The following is a 25,802-nucleotide window of genomic DNA, read 5'->3' as shown; positions in this document are numbered from 1 at the left end:
CAGCTGCCCATGCAGTGGGTGTGCATCCAGCTGAGGAATCTATGCTTGGGGAATCTGCTGCTTTATAGTAAGCAGTGAGTGAGGGTAAGTCAGTCTTTTTCCTGGAAAAAGACGTTACTTCATCCCTAGAGGCTGCTCACTGCAAATACAACACCAAGAAACGGTCAGGTAAAGAACATTCTTGACATACCCAGTAAGACATGCAAGAGCACAAGAGACCCATGGAGAAGAGTCTCCCAACGATCTGTGTGTATTCCCGAACTTAGATGACTATGCTTAGCGAGGTTCATGGTCTCAGCAACTCCTCCACATGAAACCCCTGCTACACTCTCCATATCATGGATTAGAAAAGCAGCAGCACGTGCCTCTCACTGGAAAGGAATTCTTATCTATCTAATCTATCTAGCTAGCTAATCCAATCTAATTGTCCAGGTCAGAATACAATGGCACAATCACAATTTACTGCAACCTTGAATTTCTGGGCTCAAGTAATCCTCCTGCCTCCACATCCAGAGTAGCTGGGAAAACGGGCACACCCCACTATGACTGACTAATTTTCTTCTTTTTTGTACAGATAGGGTCTCACTTTGTTGCCCAGCCTGGTCTTGAACTCCTGGCCTAAAGCAATCCTCCCACCTCGGCTTCTCAAAGCACTGGAATCACCTGTATAAGCCACCTCACCTGGCCTCACCCCATAATTTAACTGTTTACTCCAATATCACAATGTAGGATTCCCCACAAGCATATCCTTCCCTCAGTATGGTGACCCAACCCAGCTTTTGCTTCTTTCCTTTCTTTCTGTTTCACCTTCTTCCCCATTAGAAACTTATCTATGTTTAGAAATGCACCAGAAATCAACAAATGAATGAATAGTGGATAGGACAGAAGCTGGTCTCAATCCAGTCAAAACGCTGTTCCAGAAATCTTAGTTAAGGGAAGAAAAACCACTTACGATAGTTAAAGGAAGAGAAAGCACTATAATAGCTCAGAAAATGAAAAATGATCAGACAGAATTCCACTTGACAAATGCTCACACTCTGAAAGGCACTGACTTAGGGAAGGGAGGCAGCTTTCCTTTACCATAACATCAATGATTTTTTTAAGACATAGTTTTACTTCTCAGACAGTGAAGAATAATTTAAAATGTCAGATTCCTTAGAGTTCAACAGCCCATAAACATGGTTTGCACAAACACTGTAATCATGCAAATATAAATTCAATTAGAGAATCTGTAATTGCCATCAAAATGAAGTATATATTAATAAATTAAGCAACTTCCTAAACGTGCCTATTTTTACACATTACAAATTTTTGTGGAGAGACCCAGATGGATGCTAATCTTGTTCCTAAGCTAAGAAAATTACTTTAGATTCCACTAACGTATTTCAATTAGCAATTATGAGATAGCTGCTATATATCAGGTAGTTTTCTAGGCGTATTTATATACATGATTTTATGGAAATGGTAATGTTCTGTACATAATACCATTAAAAAAAATGAAACAGGTAGGTCTGTGGCCTCAAAATGATCCCCTAGGTAAGACATAAATGCTGGCAGGCCAGGTACAGTGGTAGGCCAGCACTTTGGTAGGCCAACGCAGGTGGATCACCTGATGTTAGGAGTTCGAGGCCAGCCTGGCTAACATGGTGACAGTCTGTTTCTACTAAAAATACAAAAAAATTAGCCAGACATGGTGGCGTGTGCCTATAATCCCAGCTACTCAGGAGGCTGAGGCAGGAGACTCACTTAAACCCAGGAGGCAAAAGTTGCAGTGAGCCAAGATCATGCCATTGCATTCCAGCTTGGCCAACAAGAGCAAAACTTCATCTCAAAGAAGAAAAAGAAATGTTGGCATCACTATCCAGAAAGACAGGACTGATCAGGCCATGCCTGGAATGGATGTGGTGGATAGCTGCAGCTACACGAGAGAGGAAATTACAGTCCAGGAGGAGGAGAACACGGCAGTTGCCCTGATGAGAAAGCCCTCAGTTCCAGTTGCCAAAGGAAAGCATGAAGATACACTCTCCTCCAACTGGTGGGGGACAAAGGAAACAAAGCCTGGTGTCGGTGACAGGTTCAGGGTACACTTTCCCAACAAGGAAAGTTAAGGGTCCCGACACTGACGATTTCCCAGGTGACAGTGAAGCAAAAGCCTGCAGCAACTCCCCTGACTGGTCACCTACTGGTCCCTTAATTATCACGTCAACATTCACCCAGTGCTCAGGGTTGGGTGTACATCATCTCATGGAATCTCTACAATGATCCTAGAGGTTGCCACTACTATTACCCACTTTTTGCCCAAAAGGATTACTTCAAGGTGATAAAGTAACCATCCATGGTCACACAGCTGGGAAGTATCAAGGCCCACGTTTGAACCCAGGCAGTCTCACCCTTAACCACTGTCTTACAAGTTGTAATATTCTCTGCCTAGCATTGGGAAGAGGTGGGGAGAAAAAGTTAAATCACAGAAATAAAGAGTAAATATCTTCTTCTTCTTCTTTTTTTTTTTTTGAGACAGAGTTTCGCTCTTGTTGCCCAGGCTGGAAAGCAATGGCACAATCTCAGCTCACCACAATCTCCACCTCCTGGGTTCAAGCAATTCTCCTGCCTCAGCCTCCAGAGTTAGCTGGAATTACAGGCATGTGCCACCATGCCCGGCTAATTTTGTATTTTTAGTAAAGACCAGATTTCTCCATGTTGGTCAGGCTCGTCTCCAGCTCCTGACCTCAGGTGATCCGCCTGCATTGGCCTCCAAAAGTGCTGGGATTACAGGCATGAGCCATTATGCCCAGCCTATCCCCACCTTTTTTTGGTCATCTCCTACTATCTGGAGCTCCTCAATATAAAACAATAAAATAAATTCCATTCATATCTGCATTGTGTAATAAAAAAACAAATAGGACATATGTGAATGTGTAGATTATGTTCATCACCACAGAACCTTCAAACACCTAATAGCTCGTTTAAATGAAATATAAACAATATTAAAGACGACAGAGAATTTCAAATAATGCATACGCCATCAAGTTTAATTTGTTCAATATGCAATTTTATGTGCAAATTAATTGGAAACCTTTGTGTTTCTGCTAACTTTAAGGCCCCATATGGAATCCATATGAAGCAGAGGTTTCCGAGTCTGCTCATTCCAAAGCATAAGAGAAACGCATAATAAATAACCTGAATAGTTACTTAACATAAGCAAGGTTGATGTTAATCAAAACAACTGCACCAAAACCGTTTAATGGAACCAAGTGGAGTCAAAGTGCTGGGACTTGGCAACTTGGGTAACTCAGTGTGCCCACATCCTACAAAGAGCACAGGCCAAGTGCCGCCTTCATCCTAATGCAACATATAAATTATAAGCAGATGGCTTCTCCACCAGCCTCAGCTCAATCTCCACCCATGGGTAAAATCCACAAGGACTCCCCTGTCCCCTCTGCACGCTTTTCCTACACAGTGATACCAAGAACATCTGAGCCACCTGAGACACTTGGCTCCCTGAACAGCAGCTCTGATCCTTGTTTTATAAACTGGGAGCTTTGCTTACAATTTTGGTTAGGAAAATAAAGGATTCCACTATGAAAAGGGTGGGCAAAGTGAGGAACAGTGAGCAGTAAAAACTAGGACCCAATTGATTTGTGATGTCCCTTTTCAACATATAAGTCCTAAGATTACACAATCAGGGCTGCAAAAGAACAATTAATGCGTAGTTCTAATACTTGGGCGCTAAAAAGATCGGCCAAATAACAATGAATTAAGTATTTGAACAGCTTTTCCTGCTCACAGGAATTCCAACCTTCTGTTCTTTCATCAGCAGGTCAACCTTTTTAGAGCGAGAAAGAGATTTCGCTTCCCTAAAAGTAAAAAGCTCTGTCTTCTCAATTTTGGAATTAGAATCACAGAAAGAAGTGGGTGGGTGAGGAAAAAATTCCATAGAAAGAACACTTAAACTTTAAAACTGCATTTTAAAAGGTTCTTGGCAATAATTAATGATTTCTTGGAGTTTCTAGCTAAGACTCAGTAATTGCATAGTTCAAAGAGTTTCTTTTCTAGCCTCCAACTAATAACCACAAAAAAATTTCTTTTCTGCTTATGTGTTAGATTCTAAAATAGATCTCTAGCTTTTAACTTTATAACAAGTTTATTTAGTTTGCATATTTATAGTATACTACAATAAGGAAATTTTAGTCTCATCATGAATGAAAATATTTAGAGGTGATATGGTCTTTTAGGTAGTTTCTCTTGTTTTTCTTCCAAAGACAGTACATAACTATAGTCCCACACTGCATGATGACATTGTAATCAATGACAGGACAACTGTGGTCCCAGAAGATTCTAATGGAGCTAGAAAAATTCCCAAGGTCTAGTAAAATCTTGATGATCTTGATCCTGTGTAGGTCTAGGCTAATGTGCGTGTTTCTGTCTTCATTTTTAACAAAAAAAGTTTTAAAAATAAAAAATCATTATTTAAAAAAAGGCTTATAGAGTAAGGATATAAAGAAAATATTTCTGTACAGCTATACAATGTGTTTTTAAGCTAAGTGTTATTGCAAGAGTAAAAAAGCTTAAAAAAGATTAATAAAGTAAAAAAGTGACAGTATGTTGAGATTAATTATTGAAAGAAAGCAAGTTTTGTAAATTTAATGCAGCATAAGTGTAGTGTTCATGAAGTCTGTCTGCATTTGTGTACAGTAATGTCCTAGCCCCTCACCACTCACTCCCTAACTCACCCAGAACAACTTCTAGTCCTGCAAGCTCCATTCATGGTAAGAGCCCTATACTGGTGTACCATTTTTATATCTTTAATCCTGTATTTTTACTGTACCTTGTGTATGTTTAGACACACAAACACCATTGTGTTATAATTGCCTGCAGTATTCAGTACCGTAATACGCTGTAAAACTTTGTAGTCCAGGAGCAATAGGTTATGGCATACAGCCTCGGTGTGTTATAGGCTACACACCATCTGTGTTGTACACTCTATGATGTTTGCACAATGCTGAAATCTGGTAACAACTCGTTTCTCAGAACATACCCCCTGTTAAGTGACACATGACTGTACTTTTTAAAAAAAGTCCAAGGATATAGATCAGAATGGAATAAGCACCAAGGATATATATTGATAATATATATTTTTTAAATCAAGTACATCAATATTTAAGTGGAATATATATTTATGTATTTCACAAAATACATTTCAATTTGTTTTGAGACCCTTAGCCTTTCACTTCTAAAATAGTGATTCTGTATCTTTAAAAATGACAAGTAAAACACTGTTTTCAAATTTTTGTGCAATTGTTTCAAATCTTCACTGGATAGCAAAACTCTCAAAACATACAGAGAGAATATTAGGGACTATTAATCTTGCAGGGTCAGGAAAAACTACGAAAATGCCATATACAGTTGTATCATCTAGACATCCCTTAATTCAATTTATTCTTTCAAAATCCAATAGACGAAGCCAAAAGAACTTGGTACCAAAGAGAACACTAGTTTCCCTAGGATTCCAGCTATGAGATTAAAAACAAAACAGAGCGGGCTTTCTTACAGGAGCTGCTATGTGGGCAGCTGCTGCCCATCCTTGGGTAAGTAGGGCACCAATAATGAAACAGGTGCTCAGGAAGTTTCTAGTCCTACTCTTCTGCCTCCATAAGGTCAGGTTGCAAAACATTTAAAACTAACAGCCTGGTTTCTTGGAGCTTAGTTCTCCTGTTACTTAATTATAACTTCTCCCTTTAAAAGTATAGAGTCTTTCAAATGCCTAAAGGAGATGTATTGATTTTATTTTGTTTTTCTGGTTGTGTGAAATTGATGTTTATTCACAAGGTATTTGCTCTGTATGTTGGAAACACTTATTTTAAATGTTGTCCTAAGGGGGAAGGGCCAGTAAAGTCAGAAAAAATGTTTAAAAGCCACTAATGTAACAGCATATTTTTTTTAAAAAAGTTAATTAGGGTTTGCTAAATTCAAGTCGTCATAGGTGAATGCAACTGAAACTCTAAAATATTTTTTTCATTCTGAAGTGTTTGTTCACTGTTCTCAGAGCACCTGACTAAGAGTTTCCACTTTTAATATAGTTGAACCAAAAGAAAATATTATTGTGGTAAATTTTCTTTAAAAAAAGCAATATTGATGTTGCCGTATTGTTTTTGCAATAAAAAAGCACGCTATTTTTTAAAATGCATTAAATAAATAGACACATTCTAAAGCTGACCTTAAGCAATACCTACAGTAACTTGGAAGATGAGACGAGATATAGTTCCTAAGTATTTAAGGTTGACTTCCTGATAGCCTGAGATACAATTTCCCAAAGCATTTTCCTTTTCATACCCAAGATATAACTACTCACTGACCCTAGGGTTAGCAACTTTTCAGAAATGGGGGATCCCCTCTTCTCTCCCACACCCCTAACAGAAAACAGAACACGGAGTATGCAAACATTTAAACACATTCCCCAAACATTTTACCTCTAAGGATCCATCCATCTCACTAATAGATTTCAGCTTATAAATATATGTCTTGCTGCAAATTACTTAAACACAAGTGTTCCCCAAATTGAGATTCCCTAGTGACCTGTGGTACCAGAAGAGACAGTTTTAGAATGCAGCATTAAATACCCTTCACTAAGAAAGTCACTGCTTTTCAACTATCTTTTAATCCTCTGATCCAGTTAAGGAAAAAGTCTCCATCTGATGCCAGAATGTCGAACACTTGGTACACTTGTTAACCTCCATTATAACAAAAGAAAAGAGGCCTCTGACTCAGGCTTACCAGCAGGTACCAATAACTACCTGCTAGTAGAAGTTAATAGGTCATATTTGTCATCATATGGATTTGAATAGTGATACTTTTTATGCTCCTGTTTAAATATATGTGTTTAAGATTCAAAATCAGAGTCAATTTAAAAGAAAAGATTGTTTCAGATGGACTAGATCCTTGTGACTCCAAGTGAGATCAGTGATCCAGTGGCATCAGCATTGCCTGGGCATTTGTTAAAGATACTGGATCTTTGGCCCCTTTAGTCCTACTGAACCAGAATCCGCATTTGAACAAGATATCCCCAGCAACTTGTATGTATATTAAAATCTGAGAAACCATAGGGTGACACAAGAGTTTGTCCAAAACCAAGCAGGTGGTTTACAAATGGCTGAACCTTGGGACTCATTGCTTTATATCATCAGGTGGCGACCTAAGTCCTGATATTCACTGAAATCAGCTAGTGGAGGTCAGGAGGACCAAGGGAAGTAATATGGTTGGTGTGTACATAACAGGGACTCACAATCCACCTGAGGACTGTGAGACTGATTAACGAATCTACACCAGCAGTTTTAGGGGTGTTTGTGGTAAGCCAGAAATGACTTTAAACATGCTTCTGTAAAATCCTGTTGTGCTACATACATCATTCTTTTTTACTAATAAAAATTATAGTAAAAGCTCTACTTAAACTTCTCCTTTTATCCCCCACTTCCCCTTGAAGGGCTGGGGTTTTCAGCATGCCTTCTGCATGGGAATGAGTGACAAGGCTCCTTGCACCTACTAATTTATCATGCCCTGACCTTCCTCTCAGAGCTGAGCCCAGTTATGGAAGATGAAACTTGGAAATGTGACAGCCTGTGCCTTCTGTGTCAGGCGACAGTGCAGGTGGCAAAAAAAAAGCACAAGCTCTCATTGGATCCCATTTATGCCCTAGAGGAGAAGCCAGTGAGTCTCTCATTCCCCAAGATGATTAGTCAATGATCCAGGTAGTTCAATCCAAAATCCTAGCTCTGCATCAACTGGAAGGACATACAAGGGGAAAACCCAAGTTATCTGGATGACTGACTCAAGGTTCACCTTCATAACCTGAAGAATTTATCTGAAATACACAGAGTAAAAAAATAACCAAAATATGCAGGATTTATGATACCATAAAGAACTAAAGACATGCAGTTACAGCCATCTAGATAGTTCCAGAATGCCCAGATTTAACAGATGTTGATGAAGTGTTTGCATCCTCCCCACCCCACCCAGGTATTGGGCCTAACACCACAGCTATCCATCAGAAACTCAACTTCCTGGTACAAAATACTAATAGGGAACACTTTGATTTTGCAAAAAAAAAAAAAAAAAAAAAAGTGAATCTAACTGGGTAAAGAAAAAAGGGAAAATTAACAACAAACAATAGATGCGAATTCATGGTCTGGTATCCATGATAAGATCTGTGTGCCACTCATTACGATGAAAAGAACACTGCGAACATTTGTTAGATCTTTTTTTCCTTTTAGTTATTTTGAGAATGTACTTATGTAGGCAGAATATTACAGAGAACAAAAAAACATATGTTACAATGTAAGAATATTTTAATGATTCTGAAAGAAGGGAAAACAACCAAAAGGGTGTTGAGGAAAACAGTATAATAACTGCTAATACCTATTGACTATTCCAAGCAGTTTATACATATTAACTCTTCGAGTCTTCATGACTCTGAGGTAGACATTATCTTAATACTTCTATTAATAATATTAATACTACTAAACATACCATTTTGCAGATGAAGGGGAGACTTAACTGAAAAGTGGGCAAGTAATGTCTAACATCACAAGCCTGGGATGTAGCTGGGTAAAAATCCAGACACACTCAAAGTCTAAACTCTTTAACAGCAGACTTTCTGTGCCTCCCACCACCAGGGAACCAGAATGCCCAAGTGAGGATGAATCTCTCAATACACTCTCATACTGAACCACACAAAGAATTCTTCTAAGAGGTCAGTGACCTGTAGAGTCTCCAATTAAAGGGTTGGGCCATTTAATACAACTATACTTTAAAACAGAACTAAATTCTGGCATTAAATCCATCATCAGTGATTAGACTACTTACTTGGCAGAATTAAATTTTAAGGCTGCTTGGGGGGAAATATCAACAGTTGGAGGAAATTTTTGTTGGAAGCGCAACATTATGCTTTGAGAAATGCTTAAGTCAAGTATTCGTCTTTTATTAGGACTACTTAATTGAGTACAACGCATTAAAATAGCTGGCCTGAATATTTATTAGAGCACCAGCTGTTCCCTCCAGATTTTTAGAAATTTGAGCCTTAGTGCCAAGTGTAATTTAGAAAAATTTTCCAACAAGTAAAAAGAGCCCTATGCCTTTAATACTTATCAAAATAGTAAATAGTAGCTGGAAGTGGTATAGAACATCACTTTTCCCTTTCAGTGAGGAGAGCCAAAATGTTTTGCCATTTGTAAATGTTTTGCCATCACAAAAACACCATTTTGTAATTGGGCTTAGTGATTATATTACTTGAAAATTATACCTTGGGATTCATAATTAACAATCCTTTATGTACATATAGATAATATCACAGTGCTAACCACAGTTTATACCATTCTGGTTTGGTTTTGTTTGGTTGGCTTTTCTGTTTTGCTTTTTTTTTTTTTTTTTTAATAAAAGGAGTGGTGTTAGACCCAGTAAAACATCTCAGAGAAATAATATAGGTTTTTATTCGAAATTTTATTTTTCAAAAGATTTCTACTTTAGGAACCCAGCCATAATCAAAGATCTAAATTTCTTTTAAAGGAGGTGGAGGAAAGAAACAACGTTAAGAAATAACAGGAAAACATTATGCATAATCCAGATATTCCACACTGAAGCTTTTTTTTTTTTTTTCACCCACCCCACCCAAGTTTTCTAAAGAACCCTGGCAAACAGTGTTCCAGATTGCATTTGCTTTACCATCAACTGTCCTCAGGGCAGTGACGCAAGTTTGGATACGGGAAAATAAATGTCCCTTCCACAGCATCAACGAACCTGTCATGCAGACCTTGATGCAGAAAGCAACTCCCCTCCTGCAAACTGAGCAGTCAGGGCTGGAGGCCAACAAGAAAGCCCCAGGAAATGGAGGCTGAAAGGAACAGCAACAGTGGACGGGGAGGCTGATTTTTTTTTAAGGAGAGGGTGGTCTGCGGTTGTTAAGTGCCTATAGTTAGATCTACTCAACTGCACTGATATGTGCAAAGTAGTCCAGGCCAAGCAGAGCAAGGGAACAAAAGGTCTAGCTCTTCACCGTGCCTGTGGAATGAATGACTAGCTTCTAGGGCTATATGATGCTAATTGTTAGCATACTAATTGCAGCACTAGAGGTTCTCTTTGAAGAGATTTTTCTCATTTTGTTTTTAGGGCTTTCAGGCTTAAAAATAAACTGGCATTTTTGGATTAATAAAAAATTCCACGAGGGATAAAATAGGCCACTTTTTTTTCTTGTAAGCAAAGAACAGTAGTTTTGTGTGCTGGTGAAATCAGTCATCCTTTGGTCACTGCTCTACACCACCCACGCCCAGCTCTCCCACACATCCAGGAAAACAAGCCTCCAGGAGGCAACGCAAAGGAGAGGCCACACCTTCCCAAGAAAAACCAGCCAGAGCTTCTCAAACTCGGTTGGGCATCACAAAGACTTGCAGGAAGTTTTGATTTTTTTCTTAACAGAAATTCCAGGGCCCCATCCTGGATGGACCTATTGAACCAGATCTCCCAATGGGAAGAATGAAATTTTTACTAATCAGGCTGCTACACTACATGCATAAAGGGGTGAAATGCCTACTAATCCCAACTAATCCTACAGAAGTCACCCCTAGTTAGTAAGAGGGACTTCCCATCCATGAAGAGATTCCAAGAGATAAAAACCCACACAAGGAGTAATTTTTTTTAAAATGTACTTTGGCCATCAAGATTCAAAAACATTTAAAGGCTAGAATATTGGTTCTTTTCTTTCTTAAGTAGTGGGACCCCTTTTGTCAAGCAAAAATCTTACTTAGTATCCCAAAATATCTAACTAATAGCCGAGCTTTTCTGAGGGAAAGAGAGACACTGCTCAGCCCACACCCCACCAGCACAGACCCACCCACCCACATAACACTTCAAGGAAGCCTAGAATTGCTGGTAGCAGGTTTGAAATCCACTGGGCCAGAATAAGACATTCAAATGGGAGAAATAAACAGAACTAAATCTAAATTCAAACAATTAACTGGAGGGTTAGGGCTTCTGATTAGCGTATAGCTTAGGGGGATGGTTTAATAGAGTTCACTTGGAAAAGTGAAGGTTTTATTTCACTAAAAAGTCAATTCAAGCCAACAGTGCTCCTGGGCTGCTGGGAAACGCAAGTGCGGTTTAGCCTGGTTTAATAACTAGTATTTGTATTTAGAGAGTTACCATTTATGAAGCACTTTGATATGCATGATCTCACATAATACTGGATAACAACTTTGCAGGAAATTATTTTCCAGTTTTTTTAGATGAGCAACTGAGGAACTAATCTGTGCAAGTAACTTATTCAAGGTCAATTCCAGACAGTAGCAGAGGCTTCTGCCACCGGCACAGCACAGCCTAGGGACTGAAGGGAGAGAGTTCAAGCATAACAGCCTACTGCTCTCTGATGGTTAGAAAGGCCTGTGAACAACGTGTTCCCTGCTGGTTGCTGCATTAACAGAGGTGTGTCCAAATGGGACCCCAGGCAGAGCCCCATGACCAGGGCAAAGAACAATCTGGAAACAGTATATGTAGACTTAACACTCTAACACTGAACCCTGCCATGCTCTTAACACCTCAAAAGTTATTCCACATCTCTGTACTCCAATTTTGTGTCACAGAGATATAACACATGTTTGGAAGACTCTTTTAGATGCTTATAAGAAAAACATCATTAGCGTAAACACATGGAGGAACAAGGAGCTTTTAAAGGTGGGAAAAGAAGGTTAGGAATGACATAATGGCTATTTTAAATCATGAACTTTTAAAGGGCAAGGAAGATGAGTCTTATTTTATATCCTTCAAGAAGAGCCTAGGCGCTTCTCCTTCTTCCTGAAAATTCAAAGCCTTCCTGAAAATTACGTAGGTCTAACCCAGTAGGCCTCTGTTTACAAAAAGATAAGAGGAGGGATACTACAGAAGCCCAGAGCAGAATATCACAGGGAGAAAGGTATCCATATGTCAGAGCACCAACAGCTGAGGAGGGCAGCCCAGTGAGGAAAGGTGGCAGCAGCTGCAGAAGACTGGTTACATATGGGTAGATTTACCAAATAAGCAAACTGTTAAGAATAAAGGGAACCAGGAATCTCACTGTCAAGGAAGCAATTATAAAATATGGAGAGGAAAAAATAAACCCTGTGGTATCAGACAGGAATTTGAGGTACGATTGTAAACTCATGGTTTAAAAGTACATAGATACAGAAATACAGATGTACATGTATGTATAAACACACTCACAGCAGTGATACCCTAATACCAATGAGCACACCAAGCAACCAGATCTTGGCTTCTAAATTCCATTCTCCATTCAAAAGCTCCTTGGAGAAATGACTGATACAAAAGATGACACAGGCAAATCACAAAATGAGTTTGGAACATCTTATTCTGCCAGAGAGCAAGATGGTGCCCAAAGACTGATGAGAGATAAAAGAGCACATGAGCCAAGCCAACGTGAAAACACTGCCCTGGCCAAACTGAGGGCCATTTTAAATAAAGTAAGTGAAGAGAGTAACATTAAAACACACTGAAAAAAAGAAGATCACAGGTTCTTACTAATATCAATAATAGATTGAAAATTTGATGAGGAATAGGCTGTTTACATAGTTTCAATGTAATTTGCCATAAAATATTTATAAATTACAAATGAGAAAAGAGTATATGGTAGAGAAGCCTGGCAGACAACACCCTAATCAAGTGACCATCATCAGTAATGGGACAAACAGAAATCAGTGCCACCCTGATAGGGTACAATGAGAATGCAGCACAATTTCTGTACTATGCCTACCAAAGATGCATGGCCTGAATCTAAGCTTGTGGAAATGGCAGACAAACCCAGACTGAGGGACAGTCTACAAAATAACTGGCTTATAGTTGTCAAAAGTATCAAGAACATGATAATCCTTACTGAAAGAGACGAAAAAGATGTAACTAAATACAAAGTGTGGTTCTGACCTGGATTCTTTTGCTTTAAAACATTATTGGAGGCAAGTGGGAAACTTGGACAAAGTCTAAGGGTTAAATAGTGTTAATGTATCATTGGTAATTTCCTGGCTTTGATGGTTGTACTGTGGTGATCTAGGAGAATATTCCAGTTTACAGAAAATACATACTAACCTGTTTGTGTGATAGCGATCACGCTGGCAACTTTTTCTCCAACAGGAGAAAGACAAGTTCTCTATACCACATGCAATTTTTCTATAGGTTTGATGTTTCCAAATAAAAATTTGAAATGAACAGTAAATTAGGAAGATGGAAATTATGCAGAGGAATATTACATCTAGTTTGAAAACAGATGAAACTCTACAATTAAAGTGGTCCAAAAACAGACCCATGCTTAGAAGGGTTGGCAGGATCCAGTGGAGAACGCCTCACCGACTATGAAGTTGGAGGAGATAATTCCTACATACTTTCTGATGATTTTGTAATTCCTTCCTTCAACATACTTTTTTTTTTTTTTTTTTTTTGAGACAGGGTGTTGTTCTGTCACTCTGAAGTTGAAGCCTCAACTTCCCAGGCTCAAGTGATCCCCCTACCTCAGCCTTCCAAGTGGCTGGGACTCCATACCCAGCTAATTTCCAAATTTTTTTTTGTAGAGAAAGGGTCTCACTATGTTACCCAGGCTGGTCTCAAACTCCTGGACGCAAGCCATCCTCCAGCCTCAGCCTCCTAAAGTGTTGGGATTTAACAGGTGTGAGCCACCATGCCTGGCCAAAACATTTATTAAAACATCTACTGTGTTTCCTACAATGTGCAAGACACTGGGTTTATGACAGTGAGACGGCCCCCACACTTGAAGCCTTTGTAATCCAGTGGAGTAGGATGATTTGGAAGTTAGAAATTTTAAGACAGTCATCAGTGTTACACAGAGAAAGAAACTTGTGATTCAAGAATGCTGTCTATAATACTCCAATTTTCATTTATGAACTTTCAATAGGCTCCAATTAATTCCATCATATTCTTGAAGAACATTTTCATCCTAACATTTTTGTGCTTGTGGGTGGTGTTAATCGTGGCATATGCAAAAACTTTATCACTTTTCAATTATGAACAGATGTAAATGACTTACTTGATGTTTTATTTTAGAATAACAAGCATCTTCTAAAATAAGTCTCTACCCAAAAAGCTGGGGCTATCATAGAGTGTTAAGAGACTTAACACTCCAAAGCTGAACCTTGAGACGCTCTTCAACACCTCGAAAGTTACTCCACATCTCTGTACTCCAATTTCTTCATCTGTCACAAAGATATAGTATGCTTGGAAGACAATTTGAGGTCTTATGGGAAAAACATCATGAGTGCAAAGCTCTGTTAAAAATGCAGATTGCTTTCACCTTTTGCCAGGGACTACCTATTACTGTGGACATTAAAACAAAGTGACCCATCTAAATGAGTGAAACATTTTGGCAATTTTATGGTGAGTGAAATACTATTTAGTTTTCTAACTTCTCCCCACTTGGCTTCACTTCAGTCTGCGGAGTACATCGTCAAGTGAGAATGCTTCTGCGCCTGCATACTGCCCCTCGGAGGGAGTGGCCAGACTAAGCAAGTCTATATTCAATTACTTTCCCCACTTTATACCTTTCTTACACTTTTCCCATATGACACTTTCATAACCATATTTAGCTTTCTTCCTACCATCTCCCTGTAATTCAAAAGGCAATTTAGATTCCCATATGGTTGCCATCGAAGCTAACAGATGTCTAGCAAATTAAAACAAAAATTATGACTTATAAACTGCTGATGTATCATCATTCCAGAACATCTTGCAATTTATAGTGAATCATAAGATAAGGCTTCCAACTTGATGCCCCCCCAAAAGGTTTCCTAAGTCTCCCTCCTCTCTGAATTCAAGCCCCGTGGAAGCAAATAAAAGGCAAGATTCTGCCATCAACCCCGGATAAGCCTCCACTTAAAGACACAACGTATCTGAAAGCACATCAAAAGAGAAATTTGTCCTCAAGTATCTGAGGCTTTTCTAATTTTTTGTAGCAAAAGGAACAGAAAAATGACTTGGTTCTCCCACATCATTCATGCCTTCCATGGAGTTTTTTTCCTAACAAGTCACTATAAAATCTATTGAATCCATTTGCGGCATCTTGGCAGATCTTAAGAGTATTGTATTACCTAGTGGTAATGATGCCAAAGTACTAGAGTAAGGCATTCTAGAAGTTCTATATCCCTGTACGGAACCAGTATAAAATATGGAGACAATAACAATAATGATATTCACCGTTTGTTAAATATTGACCTACTATGCTGAGTAAAACATTATCTCACTGAATCTTTGAAACTACAACACGATTAGATAATGTTATCTTTCCTTTACATTAAGACTCAGTGCCTTAACACAGCAGACTATATTTTTTGAATATGACCACAACCTACATGACCTTCTGCAATGTGACCTTGACACTTCTCCATCAAAAGATGGCATCTAATTCTTCACCCTTTGAAGCTGAGCAGGCTGCATGAGTGCTTTACCCAATGAAATAGAGAAAAGTGGCACTGCTAGTTCTAAGTGTAGCTTTAACTGGCCAAAAGCTTCTTTAAATCTTAGAGACCGGGAAAAGCCGCTGTAGGTGCTGCTTCTGTAGATGCTCCAGCGACTCTGGCTAAGATCCCAGCAAGCATCAGCTGCCAGTCATGTGAGTATTCCATCTTGGGCATCCCGCTCCAAAGAGCCTTCAGATAACTCCAACTCCAACCACATCTCACTGCAACTGTATGAGACCCCAAGTGAGAAGTGTCCAGGTGAGCCTGGCCAAATCACAGAACTATGAACTATAATAATAAATACTATGTTTTAAACAACTAAGTTTAGAGGTTGTTATGTAGCAATAAATAACCATAATATTGAGCTCAACTTACTTGCCTAGAAACAGTTACATATCCAGAATCCAAAACATTTAAGAGCCAGAATCCAAAAGGGCAAAACATCTATTCATGGTGGGTGATGGGATGTGGGGTTCAGTACCCAAAAGAAACGACTTTAAAACAAAACCCTCTTTCTCCTCCCTCCCCCAACCCCAAAGCAGTCTTAGGGTTTTCGGAGAAATGTCCTAGTATGGTGACACCCTCAATAAAATCAATTTCCTTCTGTCTTGAGTTGTTCCAATACGTAACAGAGAAAACAAGTTTGTCCCCCACCACCCTGTGGTAACTAACGAGAAAGGAATCTGTACAAGATGTTGACCTTGTTACTCACAACACCGTTACGGCTGTTACAGAAAAGGATTCAAATTTTATACATGAAGCTGTAATTCTAATAATAAAAATATATCTAATGACTCACAGGAATGCATTTGAGATTTACAGCGGTGAGAAAAAAGCATGTAGACTATACCAGGAGCTGAACAAGCCAAGAAGAAATTACTGAAAGTTTTTTTTTTTTTTAATAAAAGGGTCTTTGGGGAAGAAATGAAAGTAATAAAACTGGTCTTCAGACAAGCCTCCCTAACCGAAAATGTCTATAATTTATCAAGTGTCCTAGTATATAGTACTTCTGTTATATGTTAGTGACCAAACTCTTCTATTTTTCTTCTCCAGCCTACTAGAACTCAAGAAACTCATTCTGTATAAGGACTAGAAAGAACTTTATAACTAATCCAACTCCTTCAATTTAACAGCTGAGAAACTGAGGCCCAGGCAGTTAACTAACAAAGAGCCAAACTCCCAATTAGGAAAAAAAAAAACTTTCAGTGCTGGTGCCACCATATGTTCAATTTGATTTTACCAGAACAATACTTGTAAATGTCACCAGTGTATGTCAAATTTAGACTAGCAGTTCAGGGTAAAAATGAACAATTGGGAAATCATGCTGTTGGCAATCTCTTCTTCATAATTGTATGGGAGTAGCACTGAGTCGGCTGTTTTTGGCAATCACAGACAGGTTGGTGACTCTGTAGAGGGCAGAGGTGTGCGACTTTTCAGAAGCATGCTGCCAAGCTACTGACCCCTGCTTTTCAGTCACTAACATCTTAGTCCGAACCGCTTTAATCAAAACCATATGGTTGCCTTCCCGTTGATCACCACTAGAGACCATTCTACTATATAGCAGGATATTTAAATACGGGGTAATTTTGGAACAGAGAGCAGGATAGGAAAGGTATGAGGGGGTATCTGAGAGGAAGGCTTTGGGCATACAAAGGAGAGCAAGGGTAGAGAGGAGGCAGGGTAAGTGAAGGGCCCTCATAACAAGGCACTCACTTAACAATTCTGCCTGGGGCAGCTGGTTTAATCCCACAGCCTAGGTCTTCTCTCAGGCTTCCCATACTCACCCACCCACCTATGAAGACCTTCAAAATCAGAAAAGATGCTGCTCTATTCTAGAACTCTCCATGCAAGCACGCTGCAATTCTCTGAAGCTCTCTACAATTCCAGGGGTTTTGCTGCAATCTAATCCACGGAACAGGCTAAATTTGTCTCTGTGCACTCTACAAAATTACAGCAAACTGTCAGGGAAGCAGGCCCAAATCCTTTTATTTCCTTACCATCCCCTGCTAGGAAACGGCAGAGAAAGTCCCCAGGTGATTTTTGTCTCTAGGTAGCTAAAATGTGCAACTTTTAGAAATGTTCAAGTAGAAGCAAGAGGCCTGAACTCACTACCCTAAAAAGAACCAGTCCCAGTTCCCTAGTCCCTGCCTCTCCAAGTCACAAAGTTTCAAGTTGCAATCAAATCAGAATATCTTATTCAAAAACGTGACTACCCACCACCTGTAAACATTTTCTCAAATGGAAAAGGGGCAAAGAAAGAAAATAATTTCTTCTTCCTGTATTTGCAGCAGTGTTTGATTGCAGGGAAGCGGGGGACTGCCCCCGGGAATCATGCACAACACTGGTTAAAAAAAAAAAAAAAAAAAAAAAAACTGCCTGTGGAATGATAGGATATGACATCCATTCATGTGTCTCCTCATTATTTTTATTAGTCCTGAAGACAGATGACAGGCTGACACAGAAAGTGGTCTCCAGTCCCTTCCATTTCCCCTCACAAAACATACATGACCAATGCAAGGTACTCTTATGGAAAACAAAAAATAAAATAACCTGGCAAGAGTGTGGTACAAAAAAAAAAAAAAAATGAAGAGCTGTATTGACAACTATTCTCACAGATGTATATATGTATAGCAAACGGCCAAAATTAAAGGAGAATCCAAATAAATACATTCCGCGTTCAGACTGCTATGGATAATTATTGATCCCGCAGTTGGATCATTGTTTACCTCATACTGAACAGCAACTTAGAGAACCCCCCACCCAGACAGCCACCATCTTTACTGTCCATGGAAAAGAGGGTGCCCAGTGAGGAAGAGGATGAGATGGGATGAGAAGGAGAAGAAAAATAACATGGTCTTCGAACCAACGTTTTCCCCTGGTCCTGGAGAAGAACTCTTTGTCTGGCTGAACACGTTTGCCAGACCAAGGAAAAGAAGCAAAACCAACAAACAAGAGTAGGTGTCCCAGCCTAATTACAATAGGTGCCCAACACATTGCAGTCCCGAGCAGAGCATAATTTGAATCCTGTGTTCAAGCATTTGCTCTCTCGGTTCCCCAATAAAACATGCCTCGCACACCTTCTCCTTTGCATTTCTCCAAAGGTTTCCCCAAAACGGCCCGCTCTGTGTCACTCCTTTAAAAAGGAGGACGTGGGGCACGAACACATTGAAACATATGTGGACGGTGACTTGTTATTATCCTGACAATGACATATACATATAAATACATCCCTCTACCCCGCGCGCCCACTGGCCAGTCCATTATGCACAAGGAGCGCTTTCCAGCTGAAGAGGAAGAGCGTGCAGGAAACGTTATTTACGTGCACATTACAGAACCATATACCACGGCATCTGCATCCTACACAAAGCCGGAGATGGTGCAAGATACACGCTGAGCATGGCACAGACCAGCCGCGGCAACACGGAGCCAAGCCCTCGTCCAATCAGATCGTGGTTAGAAGGTGGACCTTAGGGTCGGCTGTGCCCGATTAGCCTTCCCTATTATGACACCACGCTCTGCCCAACATCCATATCCCACCGGGAGCAAATCCAATTCGTGCGGCTGCTCATTTCTCAAACTGCCGAGTCCTTTCTTTTATCTGCATGCCTGCTATTCGTTCCTTAAAAAGCCACCCGAAGGCCTCGGTGCCCCCTTTCTACCTCGGTTTCTCTTTTCACCTCTTCCCATTCCTCGAAAGGATTAAATGTTTATATCTCCAACGCGCCAGCTGGAAAGGCGGAAGGCGAATGCCTCTACGCTGCTCCGGCAAGCGCCTGAGGGGCTGCGAAAAGTAAAAGCAACGAGCAACGTGGGGGAAATCGTCGCGAAATCGATCGGCCACAATAGTTGGAATCCAAGGAGCGCTCCAACTTACCCAAAATATGACATTGAAGCCAAATATGAAGTATTTGATGCAACAACTGACTTCAGGACCCTTGTAGTGCTTCCCGGACATCCTTTGGGTTCATGAAGACACTTGCCCCGGCAGCCCGAGTTTGGAGCGCCGAAGCACCGTTGCTCGGAGCAGCCCGGCGGGGATCAGGAGCTCAGGGACGCCGCACGGGGCCGCGGCGCGGGCGGCCCGGGCTCAGCGGCGCGGGGACCGACCGGCGGAGAGCGGCTCCCGCACCTCCAGCCTCTCCTGCGCCGAGGCCGCCGGAGCCCGGGTGGCCGCGAGCAAGCGGGGAAGCCTTGCGCTGCAAACCCGCGCTTCGACGAAGCTGGCCCCTAACACAAAGCGAGCGCCCGCGTCCGTGTGCCAGGCGGTCGGTCCGTCGGTTCGTCCCCGGGCTTCGGGCAAAGGCGGCCCCGGCAGATGCTGGCGGCTACGCCGCTCGCTGACTCGCTCGCCCGCCCGCTCGCGCGCGCCCTCCCACCCCTTGCTCCGCCCGCCCCTAGCTCCGCCCGCCCGGCCCGCAGCTCCGCCCGCCTCCCAAGCCTTGGCAAGGCGCGCGCGCGCACGGGGTCGGGCTCTCCCGGGCCGCGGTGGCACCACATAGCCGCCTCCTTCCACCGCTCGCTTTATCTCCGCCCCTTCTCAGGCCAACCCCGAGCGCCGCCGCGGGGTAGGTAGGGAGTGGGAGAGCGGAGGACCGCAGGCGAGACGGAGAAGGAAGAGAGCCCGAGGAGCAGCCTGGGAGAGTGATCGGAATTGATGAGCGGCAGCTGCTCTGGAGGGACGCAGTCGAGAGGGCTGGGTGAGTGAGGACCTGCTAGCCACCCCCCTACACCCCCTCCGGGATAGCCGCACTCGCGCCCCGTCCTCCACAACTGGCTTCTGTGGCTACAGTAGATGCGGTGCTACTGGACAGGGTAGGAAAGTAGTCATGGACTTCGCCGAATGGAAATGGGGGTAGTTGGGGAAGAGGGAGAAGAGCCACAGGAAATGGGAGGAATGGATGAAGGGATGGGACGATGCAAAGGAAAGCTTCCTGAATCCCCATGTGACTCTAACCCAATCTCCCCACCTGCCGGAGAAATGAGTTTCATCCTAGAAATGGGGACGAAGAAAAAGAGACGGCCCAAAGGAGTCCTGGCCCGGGATACGATCCTCGCCCGAGGGTCTGTGGCAACCACACAAACCGGGACAGCGCACGCTGCACCCTCCCCCGCAGAATAGTGCCTAAGAAACCTGCCTGCCTGCTAACTCTAGGAAGGAATCCAGAACCTCTAGGGAGGTCTTCTGGGGAATCGGAATTGGGTTTTTGGATCACGAACCATTATGCTTTTGAACTCTGGGAAAGAATAGAAATCGTGGCTGGATGTTGCTTCAGAACCCTACTTGAGCAGGTGTTGCTTACCCCCCCTCCTCCTGGAGCACTTTCATAGGTGCTGGCAAAGCAGGTACCAGTATTTCATGGAAGGAGAAGGAAGAACCGCCCAGGACTGTGCTTAAATGTCTATAGAAATATTTTTAGGGATTCCAAAGGCTAGAAGGAGGTGAGATCAAAAAACTTTTCCAGCACCACCCTGTGCAACCCGGTCCTGGACACAGAAATCTAAGAAGCTCCCCAGATGATACTTAAATACTTGAGTTTGAGAGCCTGTAGTTACAGGGTTTCCCTACGCAACAACCTCTCACTTACCTCGAAAACTGGCTACCTAGTTGACAACCGGCAGTCAAGTTTTGGCTAGGCAAGAAGCTACTTTTTCATGCAATAAACCACACTTTGAGATAGTCCTGTGCTTCAGCAGCATGAGGCTATATTGAGATCTATACCTGTATTGAGGTATGAACCAGGTATCCACAGAGATGGGAGGGCCAAGAGATCCTATTCATTCAGTACCTCAGAAGCTATGACACGAGATAACAGTGGCTTCAGCCCTTTGGATGAAATAATCCTCTGTTCCTCAAAAGCGCTCTCCACCCACTCAAAACACAGGCCATACTACCACCAATCTGGTAGACTTCTAAAGTAAGATCTTTGAGCAGCAGATTTCCTTGTTAACAGGAAGGCACTGACAAGCTTTACCTAAGCCTATTGGAGCTATGTTGTAATGCTATATATAAATAGAAGTCGCTGCAGGAATACTGGATAAATCAGAAGAAAGATCTGTCTTAAGCTGATGTGACACATTTCAAAAAGGACCAAAAATTAGATGCAATTGATGACTGAGTTGATCCCTATGTGGATTTATCTTTGAAATAAAAAATCTTTGGAGATATCCCATATACCCAACACATGCGTAGCCTCCCCCATTATCAACCTCCTCAACCAGAGTAGCACTTTTGCTACAAATAGTGAACCTACATTGACATATTATCACCAAAGTCCATGGTTTACATTAGGGTTCACTCTTAGGATTGTATATTCTATACAGTTGGACAAATATAGAATAACACGTATTTACCCTTATAGTATCATACAGAGTATTTTCACTTCCTTAAAAGTCCTCTCTACACCTCCTATTCAGTCCCTTCCTCCCCCCAGTCCCTGGCAACCACTGATGTTTTACTGTCTCCCTGTCTCTGTAGTTTTGCCTTTTCCAGAATGCTGTATATAAGGAATCATACAGTATAGTCTTTCTTTCAAGTTTGCTGTGAAACTAAAACTGCTAAGAAAATAAAGTCTAAAAAAGAAACATCAGTGGAGAAGGGAAAGGTAAGATAACTAATTGGTAATTTGGAGGGATGGGGAACTAACTGAATTCTCATCTCATGTCGTATATCCAAAATAAGTTCTAGGAGGATTAAGGAGTTGAATACATTTTAAAGCAGAGCAGAAGAAAAAATATTTGTCAAACATCTGAATAGAAGTATTTCTCAACTTAGAGGCAATAGAAGGAAATAATCAATAGATAGGATTGGGTCAACACTTACACATGTTGGACTTTTTTTAGTGTAAATTAAACCAGAAAAAAAATTGGTAGCAAGCATGAAAAATAAAAATCTGAATATCTGTATCATAAATGAGGCTCATAGAGCTAAAGTAAAATATAGAATCGAAGTGATGGAATACAAACAGGAAACAAATCCTAGAAGAAATCAAAATAATATGGGAGAAATTAATCTAGTAATCAAAGAAGTATACATTAAATCTAATACAGATACAAAAATAATGAGCACTGGTTAGCACATAAGTTGTTGCTGTCCTTATGAAAAAATATGTCCATCTGGAAAGCATTTTGGCTGTACGTAGCAGGTCAGAGTGCTCCTACATTTTGACTCAGCCATCCATCTTCTGGGAATCTACCCAAAGAAATACCCTAACAGATGGAAAAAGTTATATACTGTAAGATGTTTATCATAGCATTATTTATATTGAAGACTTTGCCGCAAATTCAAGATCAAAGAGTAGGGTTGATATCCAATTCCTTGTAGTTACTTGGATCACAATGTCCCTTCACATTCTGTGCCTCTGCACGTGTCATTGTGAGTTTCTACCTGGGGTATTGTCCCTTGTCTGTGAGCTGATTCCTCTTATTCTTCACTACTTTTGTTCAATGTCTCAGAGGCTCCTCCTTTGTTCCCTCGACACCCCTTGTGTTTTTCCATCCTGGCACTTACAGGCTGCCTGTAAGAACTTGTTTACCTACCTGTCTCTCAATCTGCTGTGACTCCTTCTAGGGTGTGGCCTAATTCTCGGTAATCTTAGAATCACCAGAACTCTGCAGATATTGCAGTTGCTTGATAGGTATTTATTAAAGGAATGAATGAGTCATTTGCTCTAACTTTTTACAGCTCTTGAAGATACTGCTTATAGAGTATGTGGCAATGTGTGAATACATTGTAATGTTAAATTTTACAGGCACTATATGTAGAATTATCTCCAAGTAATATTGTTAAATTTTAAAAGCAAGGGACAAAAACAGTGTACACAGTAGGCTGTCATTTTGTAAAAGGATAGTGTGTTGGCAAAAGAAGATACATACACTATTTCCTTGCTAATAGGTAGGCTATCTACGGAAGAAAACAAAATAAACTGATAACAGCAGATTAGAGTGGAATGGGGTGCAAACTGGGGGACTAAAGATATTGATGTGAAGGAGACCTGCTTTATTTTTAAATAACCCCTTTAGTTTGCTTTTTAAATCTGTACCATGTATACGATATACCTGTTTTGAAAAATAAAGCAATCTACAAAATGGTATGCAATTTTATGAAAAGGTTAAGAGTTAATATTTGCCAAATAATAACAGTTAAGAGATTGTGGGTGATTTTGTGTTCTCGTTTCTGGTTTGCAATTTTTAAGTATGGTTATATTGCTTTTACAATTAAGAAGATAAAATTATAAATAAAGATATAAGAAAGCAACTAAGTAATCATATTTATTTCACACAACTCCTTCACAACTCAATAAATGCTGATCTATTTTAAGGAGAAAAGTAGAGGAATTTTCTGTCTGAATACTGCTAAGGCCACCTCCCTTAAAACTCTGATGTTGAAAAATGGCTAATAAGCTTAACTATGGAAAAGCTAATCAGCCCTTCAAGTGGCAGTGAAAACAGGTAAACCATGTTCTAATAGTTGCCTGGCTGAAGAGCAAGATATGACAACAGCGTTTTAAGCTAAGACACTAAACGAGCTTGTCTGTCTTCACCTGAACTTAACTGTTCGCGCCCACCTTCCTGCCTCCCTCCTCTCCACTCTGTCATTGTCTTTCTCTCTGCTCCTCTAACACTGTTTTTCTTTTTCTTCTCTGTTGCTGACCTGCTAGTTGCCTCCCCACCCCTCCTGCCACCTTCCTCTCAGAACCCCAGCTGTGTTCAGTTCCCCCCTATTAAAGCAGCCACATGCTCTGGGAAGCCTGGCCCTCTGCATAGCACCTGGCAGTCCCGTTCCTCTCACTCATGCATGGCTCAGGAATAAGCAGGTGACCCAGTTCTGGTCAACGAGCCATGAGAAGCATCTGAGGTTTCCTTCATCTGAGAGATGGTCCCTTTCACTCTTGGCCTTGGGTTTGGATGTGATGCCTGGATCCTCTACAGCCTGATGGCAAAGACCACACCAAAGATGGTCGAGTGGAAGAAAGAAAAGAACCGGAGCCTTCCAGCCTTTGTTGTATGGCTGACTTAACCAGCCTTGAAGGTCATTTTACCTCACCACTTCCTATCAGATGAGACAAATTTCTTGGTTAAGACACTTTGACAGGGGTTTTCCGTTTCATACAGCAGAAAGTATCCTGACTTAAACACCTTTTGAGACTCTCCCCCAAGCCTTTATTGATTTTCTCTTCTTGAATCACCACCACCATTTCTGCATTTCTCTCAGTGTCACATTTTTTCTATTCCCCGCACCACCACCACCACCCCCACCCCTCTTCCCCAGCTGTTTCTGCCTCAAACAATACAGGAAAACCTTTTAGGGTGTCTGACAGATCATACCTATGCCTTTCTCTCAGACCTTCTCAACCACAATGTGCTCCCCACCTCCACCCACATTTGTACTTCACAGTTGATGGGGTCCCGGCAGATTCAGGCTGAGCCAACCTGAGAGTCTGTCTCTCTCAGTAACAAAAGGAACCCTGTGCCTGGCTGAAATGCAGGCAATGTTTACCCGAGAGCTGGGGTGGGCCTTCATTTCCCGGAGGAAGCCAAGACTCTCCTTCACCCTCTGCAGAAAGAGGAAGGAAGCCTAAACAGAGAAAAACTGTGGCAGAGTCTCTGACAGCCTGCGTGCTGTGAATGGTTGTACATTTTGTGCTCTGAAAGACTCCCATCCCTGCTAAAGGCGTGCTTCTAGATTTTAAGAGGACTCTGTCTTTGAGGTCTATGAGATTTTTAGATAGAATCATTCATCACATCCCATGTGGGCTTTAGCTACTTTGAAGTGAGTATCTCAAATTGGCAAATCAAAGAACCTTGATTAAAACAAAAGGTCACCTCACCTCAAATCCTTTATGAAATGAGGTCAACTTAAAATACCTTTTACTTAGCTATTATATAAAATTAAACTATATTTTTGTTATAGTTAATGAATTAAATATTTTACCTTCTGTTCTTTAGTTGAAAAGTGAGCAATTAAATGGTCTGTTTCTGTAATGAAACAATTAACTGATTCCTCAGGATTTACCACCCACTGTGGCCCTCTTGTCTGCGCCCACACATACCTACTGAAGAAGACCAGTTTTCAGATCCCCAGAAGAACATAAAAGAGGGCATATCTGTCTTATAAATATGATTGAACAAGCATATGTAGAACACAGTTGTTTCACTTTTAGAAATTAATTATAATGGTTCATACAATAAAATGAATTCTGTCTTTCACACAATATGACAGAGCAGTAATTGATTTTATTTTAACTCTGCCATTCCACCTTCTTCTGGTAATAGCACAGACTTCCACCTGCTTTGGACATAGCTATGCCTGTG

At 41.1% G+C, this 25,802-nt stretch overlaps 1 protein-coding gene across 6 annotated transcripts in view; it reads right to left on the bottom strand.

Annotated features, from left to right (window-relative positions):
* Window positions 1–19,839, bottom strand: part of TSPAN5 (tetraspanin 5) — a 186,832-nt gene extending 166,993 nt beyond the window's left edge. For all 6 annotated transcript variants that reach the window (XM_035293278.3, XM_054253128.2, XM_078366781.1 and 3 more), the window contains exon 1: window positions 19,366–19,839. Coding sequence is in view for 2 of the 6 variants with exons in the window: in XM_002745573.7 (XP_002745619.1) it covers window positions 19,366–19,446 (81 nt within the window). In the remaining 4 variants the exon portion in view is untranslated. The remainder of the gene's footprint in view (window positions 1–19,365) is intronic.
* Between the last annotated feature and the right edge of the window lie 5,963 nt (window positions 19,840–25,802).

Source organism: Callithrix jacchus, chromosome 3, assembly GCF_049354715.1.
Source record: "Callithrix jacchus isolate 240 chromosome 3, calJac240_pri, whole genome shotgun sequence".
NCBI lineage: Eukaryota > Metazoa > Chordata > Mammalia > Primates > Cebidae > Callithrix > Callithrix jacchus.
This window is presented reverse-complemented; position numbering and strand designations above follow the sequence as displayed.